Here is a 19,199-nt window from a genome sequence, read left to right as displayed (position 1 = left end):
AATATACATTATCTCACTTATTACACAGCTGCTTGATAGATTATTTAGATGTTTTGTGTCAAAATTATTAGACACGAAACACTGATCTGAGTTGAAATATTTGAACGCTTCCATGAAGAAATCAGTTGCTAGCAAATGGCAAGTTCAAACTAGACATTTTAGGGACATATATGTCATAACAAGATCATAACATAAATAACATCATAACAAGAAATAGTTTAATAGCTATGATACTGGGTTTGAAATCAATTGTTTGCATAGTTAAGACAGAAAACACTAGCATCTAACAATGCCTGAGTTTATGCATAAACCCAAATAGGAAATAAAACAGTTATCGAATAAGCATGTGTCCTGTTCTGTGTCCTAAACTCCTGAAACACTGGTGTCTCATTTTAGAGCAGTCAATGCAATTTAAAATAAGTCACTTAAATCTGTAAGTGGGGGTGGCTGTGTGAAAAAATTCAGATGTAATCCCCTTTGTAATCACTGGCCTTTTTCAAAAGTAACTGTAATTTAATTACATATTTTTTCTCAGTAACTGTAACTAATTACAATTACATTTACTTGTAATTAAATTACGTAATTCCCTTACATGTAACTAGTTACTCCCCAACACTGTCTTTAAAACAGAAAGAGTACTTACAAAATGACTTAACAAAAAGTCACTTACAAAATTAGATTATGAGACACTACAATTCTGTTTCTCAGTTTGTTTTTTTTTTACTATTTTTTACTTTTTTTACTAAAAAGTTCGAATTGTGAGATGTATGGTCGCGATTACCTTTTAAGGCCTATTTTTCCGTCTCGAAAACGGGCTTCATAACTTTTGCTATTTTTCTATACAATAACTGCCACTTGATGTTGTCTAATGCAAAGCCTTGCGTACATTGCGTTGAGTATTACATCACTGATATGTCATTACTCACTGATCTCAGACACTTAGGCTATCGGACATTCCTGGCGCTTTCAACACCGGTGTGGGGCTGCCCCTCTCTCCGCCCCGCATCAGCATCATGAATAAATATCCTTAGATTCACGAGTTCAGACACAGAGACACGGAGGACATACGGAGAGACGCTCTCGTTTGGATTAAGACGCAAATACGAAGAGGAAGCGGACTACAGCGCACTTGTTTCGGGAGGTGAGACGCGAACACATAGGCTACATTACATGCTTAAACGTTTCATTTTATGCGTTTGAGTTCAGAACAGGGCTGTGCTTTAAAACACGCACAGAGCTGTCTTCCTAGAGAGCCAGCACAGCCGATGCAGGAAAACAAGCAGCAACTCAACGATGCTGCTTAAAAATGCTGCTGTAGTGCGCAGCGAACTGGGATTAGTTATGCGTAAGGTTTAGTTATTAGTGAACAAATAGATATGCATTTACTACAGCTTGTTTGGACTACAAATTTGCATAGTGTATAATGACACACTATAAAAATGAACATGCTCGAGTATTTACTTATACTTATAGGCATTTACTTAAACGTAGTCAGGGTAATTTAGTCATAAATACAGTTTCTGACTTAAGTGTGGTATATTTATCATGTCATATTATGTTAAAATATCATGTCATAATTTAAGTTACCTACCTTTTACAGTATAAAGAGAGATTAAAATATATATATTATATATATAAAATATTCACCCCATTTATTATAAATTATTATGTAAAATACACTATAAACATGCTCAGCTGTTTAAGTGGCTGTTTATACCTGATGCATGAAATTATTTTATTATTTTCTGTCTATTTTTTTGTTCAGTTGTAATGTAGTCAGTTTGATTCAGTCATATTAAATTATATATTTTACAATATTTGAGATGTGGTATGATGACCAAATCTAGTTTATTTACTTTCAGTTTTTAAAAAAAGTAGTTGTTGATTTGTACCTAGTTTAAACATGAAAGTAACATGATGGTGTAACTCAGTATAGTCAGGTTGATCTGCTTTGGCTTGAATAAAACCTCTTAATTTAGATTCACCACAAGAAACACTGTATTTTCACAGTATATGTATAAAATGCATATTGAGTTTTGGTCGGTCTGAAGGATCTGTTTGTGATCTGCATACTCTAGTACTTTGCGCTCATCAGACATTCATCAATTGCTCACAGTACTCAGACTATAATTCATGTTGGCTCCTACAGACTCGAGTGACGTTGATGCTTAGGAATTCGTTATTCCCCTTATAACACTCTGCTGTGTGTAAATCCTCTTATCTGCAGAACTACGAAAGACCATCAACCATGTACGTACCGCGAACGTCCAGCACTGTGTGTCTAAAAACGTCATTCGCATGGGAGATACTGGGTGTCAGATATAAAAAATGACCAGATTAACCCACCAGACCAGAATGAATACAAACAGCCTCTGGCTTTAATTGAGATCAGGTTTATGGTGTATGTTTGCAGTCAGCACATTTATAGCACGCTCTAATGCATGAGCTCTGTGCTTTACAGACAGACTGCTGTGTTAGTGGCTCTTTGTTGGTTTAAGTCAGATTCCTTGAAGGCTGCTCATAACTCACCAGGTCTGCTTGTGCTGACGTTAACATGTTCCTAGTTATTTTTGCTTCAAATTGCAGGCAGCTTCTCTTATCCTGCGCTCGTTCAGCCCTCGTATTTATCGAGCCCATACAGATGGACAGATGCAGGACAGATAGACAGACCCGTAATGAGAACGCAGTGTGTGTGTCTCTCTTTCTCTCTGTGTGCGGTGACTCAGCTTCACTCCTTTACAAGCTTTTTGACTCACTCATCACGTTTGCAGTAATCTATCCCTCTATTCTTCCCTCCCACATGTCTTTCTGTCTGCTGGACAATGGCACACTGTTCTGCCTTTGGGGCCGAAAGTAAGGATCGGATTTCACACGCACACACATACACAAACGTGCGTATGTGGATGTGTGTATGTTGTATGTTTTCCCTTTGCAACAGTGCAACAACTCCTTAAAACATCCTTAAAACAAGATTAGAGAGGTGAAACTGACACAAGATATTAAGACTTGAATATAAATGTGATTTGTTTTGTTACATCTGAAGATTCGCATCACCTGTTCTCACTACCTGTGCTTAAAATGCTATGAATTCAAGACAAATGGTTATGCATTTGCTTACATTCAAGATGCATCTACTTAAGTTTTTATATCTTGTGCAGTGTTGACTCTCACATGAATGTCTTGTTTTGAGGAAGTTTTTGAGTGTAGCTAAAAAAAATACTGTTAAGTTTCGAGGTTGAAGATGTTTTAAAACTAAAAATACTGTTAAGATTGAGGTTGAAGTTTAAAGACAAAAATACTCTTAAGTTTGAAACTGGAGAAGTTTAAAGACAAGTTTGAGGCTGAAGTTTATAGAAAAAAATACTCAAGCTTGCATTTGAAAAAGTTTAAAGACAGAAATACTGTTAAATGTTGAGGTTGAAGAAGTTTGCAGACTAAAAATACTCTTAAGTTTGTAATTTAAGAAGTTTGCAGTCAAAATACATTTGAGGTTAAAGAAGTCTGAAGATTGAAATACTGTTACATTTTGAAGTTTAAAAAGTTTAAAGACTAAAATTACTTTAAAGATTGAGGTTTAAAAACAAAGAAATACTCTTAAGTTTGAAACCTCAAGGTTGAGGATGAAGAAGTCTGAAGACAGAAATACTGAAAAATACTCTTAAGTTTGAGATTGATGTTTATAGACAAAAATATTCAAGTTTGATCTTGAAGAAGTTAAAAATAATCTTAAGATTACTTTGTTTGACGTTTAAAGACAAAATACTTTTAAGTTAGAAGTTGGAGAAGTTTGCAGTAAAATACTCTTAAGTTTGAGGCTTAAGTTAATTGACAAAAATACTCAAGTAAAATACTGAAGAAGTCTAAGGGCAGAAATACTGTTATATTTTGAGGCTCATGAGGTTTGAAGAGAAAAATAATCTTAAATCTGAGGTTGATGAAGTAAATAAAAAACTTAAGTTTGCTGTTGAAGAAGTCTAAAGATAGAAATACTGTTCAATTTTGAGGTTGAAGAAGTTTAAAGACTAAAAGTACTTTAAAGATTGAGGCTGAAGTTTAAAAACAAAAAATAGTAGTAAAAAAAATACTCTTAAGATTAAGGTTGACGTTTAAAGGCAAAATACTCAAGGTTGAAGTTAGAGAAGTTTGCAGTAAAAATACTCTTAAATTTGAGGTTGATGAAGTTTGAGAACTAAAAGTAGTCATAAGTTTGAGGTTGATGAAGTTTGAGGAGGAAAATACTCAAGTTTGAGGTTGAAGAAGTTAAAAACTAAGAAATAATCTTAAGATTGAGTTTGACGTTTAAAGACAAAATACTCTTACGTTTGAAGTTGGAGAAAGTTTGCAGTAAAAATACTCTTAAGTTTGAGGCTTAAGTTTAGTGACAAAAATACTCAAGTTTGCAGTTGAAGAAGTCTAGGGACAGAAATACTATTACATTTTGAGGTTGATGAGGTTTGAAGAGAAAAATCATAGGTTCGAGATTGACGTTTATGCACAAAAATACTCAAGTTAAAAAACTAAAAGTACTCTTAAGATTGAGGTTGACATTTAAAGACAAAATACTCTTAAGCATGATGTAAGAGAAGTTTGCAGTAAAAATACTCTTCAGTTTAAGGCTGAAGTTTATAGACAAAATGCTCAAGTTTGCAGTTGAAGTCTAAAGAGAAATACAGTTAAATTTGGAGGTTGAAGAAGTTTGAAGACTAAAAATACTCAAGTTTGAAATTTAAGAAGTTTGCAGTCAAAAAATACTAATAAGTCTGGAGACAGAAATACTGTTGTATTTTGTGGTTGAAGTTTGAAGACTAAAAGTACTCATAAGTTTGAGATTGAAGACGTAAAAGAAATACTCTTAAGATTAAGGTTGATGTTTAAAGATAAAATACACAAGTTTGAAGTTAGAGAAGTTTGCAGTAAAAATACTTTAAAGTTTGAGGCTTAAGTTTATTGACAAAAATACTCAAGCTTGCAGTTGAAGAAGTATAAGGACAGAAATACTGTTACATTTTAAGGTTGACTAAAATACTCTTAAGGTTTTGTTTGAAGAAGTTTACAGTCTAAAAATACTCCAGTTTGCAGTTGAAGAAGTGTGTAGACAAAATACTCTTTAAGTTTGAGGTTGTTGCCAGTCTGTGGTTTTATATACATATGAGTCAGAAGGAGAGAGTTCATACTGACTCATGAGAATGAGGTCAAAAAATAAGGATACCAAGAGAGGAGAACGGAAGGAAAGGAAGTTGAGAGGGGGAAAGAAAGAGAGAAAGAAAAGTGGGTGAGGTTTTACAGCATTGTCATTCTGCAGATGCTCGGCTCGCATAAGGTCAGACAGATCCGCTTGTGTTGTTTCTGTTGAGTCTGTGTGTGTTGTGGAGGGGCTTCTGTGTCGTGTGTGTGTGTGTGTGTTTTGTCTCTCATGTCAGCTCGGTCCATATGTTTCCTGCACAACATGGTCCCTGTAACGTCTCACGCCCATAGTGGACATGCAACTAACCGCTCCATTATACTGCATGAGTGCTGACTTTATGTGCACATACTTTTTGTGTTTGCAATGAACGCCAACTTAGTGGTGGATGTGTTTATTCTGACAAATAAACAGATGCAAGTGACCCAGCCATTGACATACAGTGATCTTAGAGGAATCTGATAAGAAAAAAAAACTTTAGGGGAGATGCTTGTGAGATTACCAGGGGATTTTTCTCTGGAGAAACATCTCAGAAAGATTTACATTCACAATGGTGTTTAGGAGAAGCAGTTGTGATTTCATATAAATCAACAGGTGTGTTTCTATTCACACCTCAGGGATTTCCCTCTTTAATCACTTAAGCTGACTGAGTAATAATTGTAAAAAATGTATAACCGTTGCACTGAGGTGTGCTAGATAAAGTGGTTAGGTTGTATCTAGTAGACACAGAGTGCATTGTTCTGTTCTTTCGTTTTGAGATTTTACCCTTGAAATGTTGACTAAGAAAAGAGTTTTTCTCATTGAGGGATTTTTTTTACATTAGTTACATGGAATTCATTGTAAATTTGTTTTTATATTCAAACAAATATTACTGTTAAATAGTTTTACATATCAAAAACACTCCCTTGTTTTCTGAAGTCACTCGCAAATATCATCATCTGTGTTTACAAGGCACTGCAGCCAACAGGAAGCGACCCATAAACTTCCTGTCAAGCTTCATCACTCACACACACAGAGCACCACAGCGGCTCAAAGAAAGTTTAACCATATTGTATGTGTGTGTAATGTGGTGGTTCATGACTAATTTCTTTTCAGAAGCAGAAACTCTTTTCTCTGTTTTGTGGTCTTGTTAAAGTCTATGTTCCATTCAGAACGCTCAGAATGTCAGACAAAAGAAACAAACAGATGATAAAGCCATTAAACCCTTTCTTTATTTAGACTAAAATGCCCACACAGTACCACAAAACTTTGTTTGCAAAGTGGAAACAGATTGTCATTGCATTGCTGCTGATGCAATGGCACATTTTTGTGCTTTTTTAAAAATATAAACCAGTGTTATGTTAGTATCACTTGTATATATTTTCCATTTTTTTAGTTTTCAATATTTGTAAAATATATATTATATTCATTTTTATTTCAGTTTTTTTCCCCGTTAAACTATATTATGCATCTGAGCAATAACATTCTTCTGTGAAATGTGTAACAAGCTTTTCTGTTTGTTTTCCAGGAGTTTACAGAGAAACATTCAGGACAGCATGAATTTATTACTAAACCTGCTGCTGCTGCTTCTTGCTCTGTGCTGTGCTGCAGATTCCACAGTAAGTGTGTGTGTGGATTAAAAAGTAAGTGTTAATGGATAAAATCTGGATTGAACAACACTCTAAATCTCTCACAGGTGGTGAATATCAGACAGAAGAGAGGCACGCGCACATATAAAGGTGAGTTTTATTCTGCCTTCTCAACTTCGTCTCTGGCTATGTTGCATGTACTGCATGTTATTTTTACAGTATGTAGTCTGTGCTTCAGGATCATGTCATGTTTGTCAGTGGCTTGTTTTTGATTTGACTGTAACGCTGCTAACCTAGCGTTTCAGAAGCTTTACACAGGTTTTTTTACACAGGTTTTTTGATAATGTTATGTTAATTGAGATTCAATAAATTCATTAAATCATTATATATCAGTCTTACTTACCATTGACAGAATTATTACAGAATAACAAAATAACAAAAATTAAATGTTTTGTTTTCAAGATGGTAACCTTAATAGTAAGCTGTATAATGTATACTGCAAATAGTGTTTTTATGCTATGCCAATCATACCCTCAGTGTGCTGTTGTCCATTAGGGGGCGCTATGTACCCAGGAAAAACATCCATGTCATGCATTCACATTCAGAACAAACACATCAAGACTGTGTCTTCTGCTCAGAACGCTGTCTTTCATTCCAGACTGAAGCACCTTTTGTCCTTTGTTTGTTTCTGTCCTCTCTGTCCTGCCCCGGTCTGATGTGGAGGAGAAGGCTTGAGTCATTTAATTTGCATCTATCCCTCACCACAAGCATTATGTCTTAATTTCTGTGTCATTTTGTGTGTGTGTGTCTCTGTTAGACTCTTGTGTGGACGCTAATTCGGCCGCAGTCAGAGACATTGGGGCAACGTGGCTGCGATGGAAGGGTCAGAAAGTAGAATTCTGCCGCTGCGCCGTACGAGCAAGAGTACGCTGTCATGAGATACCGATGACCAGTGAGTGATCACGCACTTGATCATAAAGCTTTTTGTAATAGGTTGACCTTTTTAAAGAAAAAGAAACATTTGTTATTTTCTTTATAAAATGATAAGTATATAAAGTGTAAAATGTATATGTTTATGTATTCATTTTGTGTGTGTGTGTGTCCACTGGATGAAAAGCACAGCATTTCTGCAGCACCGCCTATTTCAGTTCAAATCATTTAAATTTGAGTGTAGAGTCACACAGAGCGTCTCCTCCCCATGAGTCACTCGCTCCAACAGATCCAAACTATATTCTCATCCTGCGGTCACGGAAATATCACTGGAATTAAAAACATGTGTGATTTTGAGTTAAGGCACAGTATGAAACGTACTACGACTTGACCACAATTTATTGATCTTTTTGTTGTAAAAGTTGTTATATTTCTAAATATAAAATGATGTAATCATTATGCAAAACCACTTTACACCCAATTAATTAGGAATATGTTACGAAAGATGTTCATAGCACACTTAGAATAGCATTTTACTGTAGAAATGTCACACAAAGCAATAAATGTCATTTATTACACTCAGGAATTTTCCACAATGGACACCCAGACGTTTATTATTCTGTTTTTCAGAATGTCGTGCGTCCAAATGTTATAATGGAGGGACGTGTAAAGAAGCTGTTTACTCCAGTGACTTCATCTGCCAGTGTCCGCCTGGGTTTACAGGCACTCAGTGTGAAATCAGTAAGCATTTTTCTTCTGGCAGCAAATAGTATTTATACTGCTGTTTATCACTGTGTTAAGAGGTTTTGGTTATACTAAATTTACTTATGTATAATTTAGTTTTTGTTTTTTTTAGTATTATTAGTTGCTAGTAAATTTAAAATGACTTAGTATTTTTAGTGCCTCATTATTTGCTAGCAAAATAAGTGTTAGTATAACTTACTATTTTTAGTATTACTAGTTGCTAGTAAAACTAGTAAAACATAGTATTTTAGAATGAATAGTTGTTAGTAAAATTAGCATAATTTGAATAACATACTGTTTTTAGTAGTATTAGTTGCCAGTATAACTTAATATTTTTAGTATTATTAGTTGCTAATAATTTTAGTATAACTTAGTATCATTGCTTTAATTTAAAATTTGCGTAACAAGTAAGACCTATTTTTAATGTATCACTACTTGCTAGTAAAATAAGCAGAATTAGAATAACTTATTATTTTTAGTATCATGAGTTCCTAGTAAATTGGTATAACTAGTGTAACATACTCTTTTTATTAGTAGTAGTATAATTAGTATAACTAGTATAACTTACTAACTTGTAACTTTAAGTATAAATTTAGTCTAACTAGTATAACTTACTATTTTAGAATCATTACTTGCTAGTAAACTTGGTGTAACTAGTAACTAGAAAAAATACTTTTTTAGTGCATCATTACTTACTAGTAAAATATGTGCAATTAGTATAACTTACTATAGTTAGTATCATGAGTTGCTAGTAAAAATACTGTAATATGTCTTACTTTTGTTAATTGTGTTGGTTGCTAGTAAACTAGTAAACTAGTATAACTTAATATTTTTAGCATTGTTATTTACTAGTAAATTAGTAAAACTAGTGTAACTTACTCTTTTTTGTATTATTCGGTAGTATTATTAGTATAACTAGTATAACCTACTAACGTATTACCTTTTTAAGTATCATTAGTTGCTAATTTAGCGTTACTAGTATAACGTACTGTTTAAGTATCATTTACTTCTTAACTAGTAAAGCCTATATTTAATGTATCATTACTTACTAGTAAAATAAGCGTAATTATCATGAGTTGCTAGTTTAAGTAGCGTAACTAGTATAACTTACTATTTTTAGTATTATTAGTTGCTAGTAAAACTAGCATAACAGTATTTTTAGAATGATTCATTGCTAGTAAAATTAGCATAACTTACTATTTTTAGTAGTATTAGTTGCCAGTATAACTTTTTCAGCATTATTATTTGCTAGTAAAATTAGTATTATTTGTTTTTAGCAAATTAGTCTAACTAGTATGACTTACTTTTTTGGTATTATTAGTTGCTAGTATAATTAGCGTTACTATTATAACCTACCATTTCAGTTTATTGGTTGCTAGTAAAATTAGTGTAACTAATGTAACTTGTTCTCTTTAGTATGATGAGATTCTCTTTTGGCCTCATACACAAGTAAATCGTTTAACAAAATCATACAATAATTTCTATTTGATAACATGAAGATTAATAAGGCGGAATTTGATGGTATGTTTTCTTGCGCTTCTCTCAGGCACAACTGAGCGATGTTCAAGAGGTCAGGGGTCGGGTTACCGTGGCACCTGGAGCATAAGTATGTCAGGACTGGAGTGCGTTAACTGGAATTCCAGCACACTTCGAGGGAAGAAATTCACTGCCAGGAGGCCAGAGGCAGACACACTGGGACTGGGCAATCACAACTACTGCAGGTGCACATATACTTCCTCCTCCAGCCTTCATTCATTAATGCATGGAATTGAACATTGATGCCTTTTATCATATTGCTCTTTTGTGCAATTTGCTTCACACCATTTAAACCAAAAAGCGCTTTTTGCTTGTATGCATTGAGCTGCATTGTGTTGCTGGTGAGTATAATAATAATAATAATAATCATGTTTGGGTTGCGTTTTATTTCTCAGGAATCCAGATGGAGACAGTAAACCCTGGTGTTATGTTTATAAAAAGGCTCAGATCACATGGGAGTTCTGCTCTTTACCAACCTGCGTAACAGGTACAAACACTAAAAACTCACACAGACATAGATATCCGTATCCATATAGTGTGTACTAATGTCATGTTGTTTCAGATCCCTATCTAGAGTGCACACGAGGATCAGGGCAGAGCTACAGAGGGACGAAAGCCATCACCCGCAGCGGTTTGAAGTGTCTGTCGTGGGATTCACCCGCAGTGTCTCGTAAGATCTACAGCGCATGGAGGTCCGACGCCAGAGAGTTGGGCATCGGCAGCCACAACTTCTGCAGGTACAATGAAATATATATTGAATTGAGTTAAAATGTTTCAACATTAACTAGTTCCAGGGCACAAGTTAGCTTTCACTGCTGCTTAAGCTTCTGTCACGCTGGGATGTGTTTCTTTATAAATCTGACATACACACATTGTGAATATATATCATAAACCAATCACAACGTTGCTTTAACCATAGTTAAAGAGTTTCTGCTTACTTCGTTGGCCCAACAACACCTCTTAAGCATGGTGAAAACACAGTAAAGGAACAGGAACAGAAAACTCCATCTCTAACTGTCTGTCTGTTTTCACTCACAGGAACCCGGACGGTGACCTCGGCCCCTGGTGTCACGTCTATAAAGGGTCACAGTTGACCTGGGAGCTCTGTGACGTCCCTAAATGTTGTAAGTTTGCATTGCTGCTATGACAACTGCTCAATACATTAGTCACTGATCCACAAGCACATGACTAACCGATGCGCTTCACTGTTTAGTCTTGAAGTAATTAAGGTTTCACATTTGTATAATTTCCATTTTTGTGGACAGACGTTTACAGCATTTCGGAAATATTCCACCAAAACAAAAGCTTGTTATTTTGGTATGGCTGAGGTTCTATTTTTTATTTTTTTGAATTCTGTTTTGTTTTTGTGTTTTCAGCTTTTGTTTTTTATTTTAAACTTTTAGCAATTTTGTTCATCATCATTATTATTTTTATCATTTCTATTAGTTTTTTTCTAACTTTTTTCTAAGTAGTTTTACTTATTTTAGTACATTATGTTAAACTAAATGAAAATGATAAATGTTGCTTTAAGAACTTGGTGAAATAAAATGTTGAATTATTATTTTAGTTCATTTTTATTAACTGATTTGACTAAATTAGTAAAAACTAAAAATGTGTACTTTTACAAATTTTATTATAAAATTAAGTAATGAATAGTTTTAGTTAATGATAATAACCTTGTTTGATATGTTTAAAGCCTAAGAATTTAGAGCTGTAAAATGATTAGTTGTGATTAAATAAACGTTTATGTTTACATACAATATGTGTGTGTATTGTGCATATTTATTATGTATATATAAATGCACACACATACATGTATTTATTAAGGACAAATATGTTCATATATTTATATGTAAAACATTTATATGTATATATAATATATACAATACATACAATAATACATTTTTAAAAATGTATACATATATGTGTGTGTATTTATATATACATAATAAATATACACAGTACACACACATATAGTATGTAAACATAAAGCTTTATTTTGAATCGATTAATCGTGATTATTCTAATCAAATAATAATTTATTTTACAGGACAATTGTAATTTACAACAGTAATATATTTGTCTTAATTTTTAGACTAATTAATAAAAACGAGCGAATAAATTCACAAAAAAATCTATAAACATAATAAAAATAATGATTAATGTTATCATGCTTTAAATATTTGTTTATTTATTTATTTTTATTGAATTGGTTTCCTTAAATACCTGTGTGAATGTAATGTGCACGTGTTTTGGTTAAATTGAGCTGTTATTCATTTAAATCAGCCCTGATTGTTTGTGGGTCCTTTTTTAACCATATTTGTCTTGCTTCCACAGCGAGGAAAACTCCTTCAATCACCACGCTTGGACCACGAGCTCCGATAACCACAAACAATCAAGGTGAGACGCTGAAAGATAACTAGACTTTCACATTTTATAAAGAAAACGAGTGGTGCTGCTCTCGCATACGTGACACGAGGGTGTTCTGGGATTCTGATCTGAAGTGTTTTCTCGCACACAGGTTTCTGCGGTCAGCGGGCTGAAGCTCCTTCAAACTCTCTGCCTGTGTTCAGGATTCGTGGAGGTCAGGTCAGCGATATCAGAGAGCAGCCGTGGCAGGCCGCCCTCACCGTCTATCTGCCACGTGCAAAATCATACAACTTCCTGTGCGGCGGCGTCCTCATTGACTCCTGCTGGATCCTCTCCGCCGCTCACTGCTTTCAGGAGAGGTGTGTGTGTGTGTGTGTTTAGTTCACTTCCTACTTATAGAAACAGGCTGCTGTCAGATAATTTGGTTTCACTAATCTTATTTCCTTCATCATGACGTCAAGAATCAAAAAATATTTCAGTGAGCTGATTGTTATCGAATACATTTCTGATAGATACATGCTGAATCACCATAGTTGTTTTCCTTGATTTTCACATGAAACATTTCACATGTCACATTCACAGTACATTATTTGAAACAAGCTTATTATAGATAACAAAAATTACATTTACAATTAAAACCATAAAAACAGTTTTGTTTCTTGAAATAAAATAAATGTTGTCAATGCAGCAATTTCTCATTTGAATTTAGTTTAACTTGATGTGCTAAAATGACTAAAACTCAAATAAAAAATAATATAAATTATATACAGTATTAACATCTTCCTCTGTATTTTTGTTTTCCAATTTAAATATTTAAAGATCCTTAGAGCAAGATGCATTAACTTGAAATGCAAATGTAAAATGGCTGAAAAATGAAACAAAATGAAGTGAGTTTATGCTTAAAACAAGAAGAAATCAATAGGGTATATGAAAAGTACTCTTTAAATTAAGTTGATTTTTCAGATCCCATTGGCAGATATTTGTTCTTGTTTTAATAAAAACCTACTTCATTTTGATCAATTTGAAATTCAAATGTTTAATTTTTCAATTTTTTAAATTTAAATTTTAAATTTAAAAATAACGGAGATGTTTACATTTTTTTTTTTACAAAAAACAAGACAAAGATAAATTTTGTCTTCTGTAATCTGTGTTTAGATTTGATGAGAATCGTCTTCGAGTGGTTCTGGGTCGAACCTTCAGGCTTCAGAACTCCAGCAGCGAGCAGATCTTTGACGTGGAGAAATACTGGATCCATGATCAGTACGATGACGAGACCTACGACAATGATATCGGTGAGACTTCAGATTATTTACTGACAAATCACACACTCCACTATAATCAATTCTTACACTCGTACACACGTAAAACAAATCCTAATGATCATCAGCCCACGGTCAGCGCTGTTATTATGTTTTTAAATTTTATATCTTTTCTCTTTTGTGTATATACTATCGTTCAAAAGTTTTTTTTTTTTACGTTTTGAAAAGTCTGTTCTGCTCATCAAGGCTGGTTTTATTTGATTAAAAATACAGTAAAAACAGCAAAATTTTGAAATATTTTTAAAATTTAAAATAGTTGTTTTCTATGTGAATATCTGTTAAAATGTAATTTATTCCTGTGATCAAACCTGAATTTTCACCATCATTATTCCAGTCTTCAGTGTCACTCACGTTTATCTGACATGTTTTGTGACATTAGAATACTAGAGTACTAATAGTGTATATTAGCCTGTAACTTTGTCATAATTTCATTATTAATGAGGTTTTGAATGTCATTTGAGTTGTAAGTGATTTCCTGTTGTGTTCCTTGTGTCTTCAGCTCTGCTCAAGTTGAAGAGTGAGCACGGTATCTGCGCCATTCACTCTCCAGAAGTTCTGCCTGCTTGTTTACCAGAACCTAATCTGGTTTTACCGGACTGGACGGAGTGTGCGATCTCTGGTTACGGGAAAGAGGAAGAGTGTAAGATTTCTTATCAGACATACTGTGCCACCATTAAATAGCTCAAGTTACCTTTCATTTTGACTTTTTAGACTCGTCTATCTAAAACTCCTTTAAAGAAAATGAATGTACTTGAGAAGCAACACTGCACAAGAAATTAAGTCTTGTTTTCATAGATTGTGTCTTTAATACAGGTGTATTTTATCTTACTGCACTGGTAGGTTCTTTCACTTGCTTTAAAAATGAGTGAAAGCATCTGCTGGTGCTGTTAAAAAAAAAGTAATAACAACAATAATAATAAAATAATAATAAGTGAAAAATCTGCCAGTGCAGTAAGAAAAAATACATTTTATAAATAAGTAAATGCATCTGCCAGTTCAGTAAAAATAAATAAATAAGGGGGGAAAGGACAATGAAAAATAAAATAAAATAAATATGTGAAAAATCTGCTACTGGATTAAAAAAAAGTAAGCAAATCTGCCAGTGCACAAAGAAAAAATAAATAAATGTAAAAAATAAGTGAAAAGCTATCAGTATAGTAGGACAAAATTAAAAAAAAAAAAATGAAAATTTGCCAATCCAGTAAGAAAAAATACATTAAAAAAATCAAAATCAAAACAAATCTGCTAGTGTAGTATGAATAATAAAAATGAATAAATGGGGGGGGGGAGGACAATAAAAAATAAAACAAAGAAATAAATACATAATATATGTGGAAAATCTGCTACTGGATAAAAAATAAAAGTAATCAAATCTGCCAGTGCACTAAGAAAACAATAAATGTTGCAATAAAATTTGCCAGTCCAGTAAGAAAAAAATTACATAAAAAAAAAAAAAATAAGGGAAAAAGGACAATAAAAAATGCAATAAACTAAACAAATAAATAAATAAATAAAATCTCCTACCAGATTAAAAAGTAATTAAATCTGCCAGTGCACTAAGAAAAAATATTTTAAAACATTTTAAAAATAAGTAAAAAAAGGCTGTCAGTGCAGCAAAACAAGCTGCAGTGTTGCTTCATAAGTAAATCTTTTTTGTAGGATTTTAAGGTATTTGAACTGAAAAACAAGACAAAAACACTTATTAAAGGAGATGTCCACTTCCAGAACAACAATTTACAAATAATTTACTCACCCCCTTGTCATCCAAGATGTTCATGTCTTTCTGTCTTCATTCGTAAAGAAATTATGGTTTTTGAGGAAAACATTTCAGGATTTTTCTTCATATAATGGACTTCATTGGTCCCCCGATTTTGAACTTCCAAAATTTAGTTTAAATACAGTTTCAAAGGACTCCCAGCCGAGGAAGAAGGGTCTTATCTAGCGAAATCTTTTTTATACTTTTTAAGTACAAAAGCTCGTGTAGCACAGGCTCTGGAATGCGTGTCCACGACGTTATGAATTAGTGATGGGTCGTTCTTGAACAATTCGTTCATTTTGAATGAACCTTTAATGTGACTCGGGAAGAAGGAGTCGTCTCGGGGAGTGATTCGTTCAGTCGCGCACGTGCAACATCCTATTAGGTTCTGTACTGGAATTAGTTCACCTGTTTCGAGTCTTCGGGTTTTTCGAGTCGTTCGTTCATCTTATGGGGCTGCCACGTGATGAACGTTGTCAGATAAGAGGTGAGGTGAGCTAATCATAGATTAAACACTCAGGTAAACAGTGAATTAATCTTTTCTGTTTCTCATAGCATTAAATTTTTGTCTTGTTTGTAGTGTGATCAACGTTGTGATCAACACGTAACATTTTAATTATATTTTGCTTAAATGAATGAAATGACTCAAAAAAAGATTTGTTCATTTTGCTGAATGAGACTCAAAGGTCTGAGTCAGTAAAATGATCTGAACTTCCCATCACTACTACGAATCACCACAAGTTCATCGTCTGTGTACTCCGGCTCAAAGAGGTAGAGAATGGTGAAAAACTCCATGTTATTTTCTCCTACAACTTCAGAATCGTCCGACATCGTTGTACCTTTTTGTTTGTAAACAGCGTTTGACTTACTTGCACTTTCTTAGTCTTTGCGCGTTCGCTTTGTAAACACTGGGTCTGTAGTTCCACCTACATTCCGCGTGACCTTTCAACATAATTCAGTACGTAGCATCGTGAACGTGCATCTCAGAGCCTGTGCTACACGAGCTTTTGTGCTTAGAAAGTATACAAATTTTTATTTTCAGAAAAAAATGACCGATTGTTTCGCTAGATAAGACCCTTCTTCCTGGGCTGGGATTGTTTAGAGCCTTTGAAGCTGCATTTAAACTACATTTTGGAAGTTCAAAATCGAGGCACCATATCAGTCCATTAAATCAAGAAAAATCCTGAAATGTTTTCCTCAAAAACCATAATTTCTTTACGACTGAAGACAGAAAGACATGAACATCTTGGATGACAAGGGGGTGAGTAAATTACTTGTAAATTGTTGTTCTGAAAGTGGACTTCTCCTTTAAGAATTTTTTGCAGTGCTTCTTGTTAGACTAAATTACACTAAAAAAAACTGAGAAACTGTATGATAATTATTCTCTTTCTTCTGTCGTCTCTCTCAGTTTCTCCATTTTACTCTGAGCGAATTAAGCGTGGACTGGTGCGCTTGTGGCCGCAAGAACAATGTGTCTCAGAGAAGCTGTCCGGCCGTTTGGTCACATCAAACATGCTGTGCGCCGGAGACACACGTGGCCTGGACGACGCCTGCAAGGTAACGACACATTCAGCTTCTCTTTTTGCATTATATTAGTGATCGGTGCATCTTGATTGATTGGTTTCTCCCGGTCGTTCTTCAGGGGGATTCCGGCGGTCCTTTGGTGTGTCCCAAAAACGGCAGGATGACTTTAATGGGTTTGATCAGCTGGGGCGACGGATGCGGGAAGAAAGACACACCTGGAGTCTACACGCGTGTCACAAACTACACAAAGTGGATCTCCAGCAAAATGAGAGCGAACTGAGACAAACAAACATCATTCACACAAAATACAACGACTGTTGGGTACGGAAAATAAGGTGGTGGGGAAAACGCCTCGCATTCACCGACCTTCACACCTACTGGACTCTACATTTGACCTGCTGTAGATATGGGGCATTTGGGGAGGAAACGCAGGAATACGACAGATGCTGTGAGTCGGTCATTGTAGATCATGTTGCACACGGGACGAGAAATCTGAATCCAAAGACCGTTTTTAATTTACGACACGACGTGGCCTTCAATATGCAAAAGGACAAGATGAGAAATGCATGTTAAAAGGTGCTAAAGTGCAAACTCTCATGCACAAGATTTATTAAAAGTACTTTGTTTTTAAAATGATAATGGATTTAGAGGCACTTTCGCTTTGCTTTTAAACTTTGAAGATGTGAGCGAGTGACTGATGGCACTTTTGAATGTTACATGACGCTTACTAATGCTTGTCATGATGTTAAATCATCATTATTTTTAACACTAAACATCTGCTGGGTCAGAGAGACGTTCGTTTTCGTGGTCAGTGTTGCTGCGTTCATCCAAACACATTAATTCGACTGTATTTAATACGACTGCAAAATGTCTTTATCAAGCCAGATCTAATATTATTACGGACTTTAGATGCTGGGATGCATAATAAGTTAATATTTAACTATTTAACATCTTTTATACACTTTTATACACATGAGCAGCTACTGCTAAATTATTTGTTTTTATATGGTAAATGCTTGTACATTATTTTTGCCTGACTTTTTATAAAACGTGAAATGGAAAGTGTCGTTTGTCTTCTGTATGAAAAATATTTATTTCAGATTCAGAAGATGATTTGTTTTTGTTTTTTCAGCAAGTGTTTTGTGAATTCACACTGTCTGTTTAGTCAAACTGGATAACGGGTGAGTGATTTCAGGAAAAACTGCGTTACAAAATAAAAGTTATTTTAGAGATTTCAGGAGTCTTGCAGCAAAAGCTCATTTCCTTGTGTTTATTTCCTATAAATAAAACGCTGAAGCCCGTTTCTGCCACTAAATAAAAATAAAAAGGTAATTTCGAATTGCAAAATTCACAATTCTGACTTTTTTTTCTTCATTGTGTGATACAAACTCACAGTTCTGAAAAATGAAGTCAGAACTGCAAAATAAACTCAAAGTTGTGAGTTACAAAGTCAGTATTGTATGATATTAACTCAAAATTGCAAAAAAAAAAAAAAAAAAAACTCATAATTGCAATTCTGAGGAATAAAGGAATTGCAAGATATAAGAATTGCAAGATATAAACTCAGATTGCAACTGTGACTTTTTTCTCTCGCAATTCTGACTTTTTTCTCTTTACTGCGTGATACAAACTCAATTCTGAGAAATGAAGTCAGAATTTTGATATAAACTTGAAGTTGCAAGTTATAAAGTCAGTATTGCATGATATAAACCTCACAATTGTGGGGAAAAAACTCAGAACTATGTAGATTATGTCCTGCTATTTAGACTTTATAGCTCACACTGGTTTATATCATGCAGTTCTGAAAAATAAAGTCAGAATTGCGAGATATAAACTCACAATTGTGTGAGATATATCTCGTAATTGTGACTTTTTTTCTTAGAATTACAAGATTATATATTAAAAGTCACAACTGCGAGATATAAACTGACAGTTGCAAGGAAAAAAGTCTAAATTGCAAGAAAAAAGACAATTGTGTGATTTTGAACGAGTTTGAGTTTGAGTTTACATCTCGCAGTTCTGACTTTTTTCTCTTTACTGCATGACACAAATTCAAAATTCTACGAAATTAAGTCAGAATTGAATGTAAACTTGAAATTGCAAGTTATAAATCCAGTATTGCATATATAAACCAATATAAACCTCACAATTGCAAGGAACAACTCAGAATTGTAAGATATAAACTCAATTATTTGAGATATATCTTGCTATTGTGACTTTTCTCAGAATTGAGAGTTATGTCCCAATTCTGTAAAATGAAGTCAGAATTG

The 19,199-nt window shown here is 34.0% G+C and overlaps 1 protein-coding gene across 1 annotated transcript; it reads left to right on the top strand.

Annotated features, from left to right (window-relative positions):
- Positions 1-947: 947 nt before the first annotated feature.
- On the top strand, positions 948-18,188 carry plat (plasminogen activator, tissue). The gene is made up of 15 exons (XM_051117840.1): positions 948-1,141; positions 6,690-6,780; positions 6,858-6,900; positions 7,568-7,702; positions 8,311-8,421; positions 9,971-10,145; positions 10,356-10,447; positions 10,523-10,697; positions 10,999-11,084; positions 12,298-12,360; positions 12,482-12,689; positions 13,486-13,622; positions 14,149-14,289; positions 16,814-16,962; positions 17,048-18,188. The coding sequence occupies exons 2-15, from the start codon at positions 6,718-6,720 to the stop codon at positions 17,207-17,209; spliced, it is 1,740 nt and encodes a 579-aa protein (XP_050973797.1). The 5' UTR covers positions 948-1,141; positions 6,690-6,717; the 3' UTR covers positions 17,210-18,188.
- The last annotated feature ends 1,011 nt before the right edge of the window (positions 18,189-19,199 follow it).

The sequence above is a fragment of the Labeo rohita genome, chromosome 8, assembly GCF_022985175.1.
Source record: "Labeo rohita strain BAU-BD-2019 chromosome 8, IGBB_LRoh.1.0, whole genome shotgun sequence".
Lineage (NCBI taxonomy): Eukaryota > Metazoa > Chordata > Actinopteri > Cypriniformes > Cyprinidae > Labeo > Labeo rohita.
The sequence above is the reverse complement of the archived record's forward strand: the minus strand, read 5'-3'. Positions and strand labels throughout refer to the sequence as shown.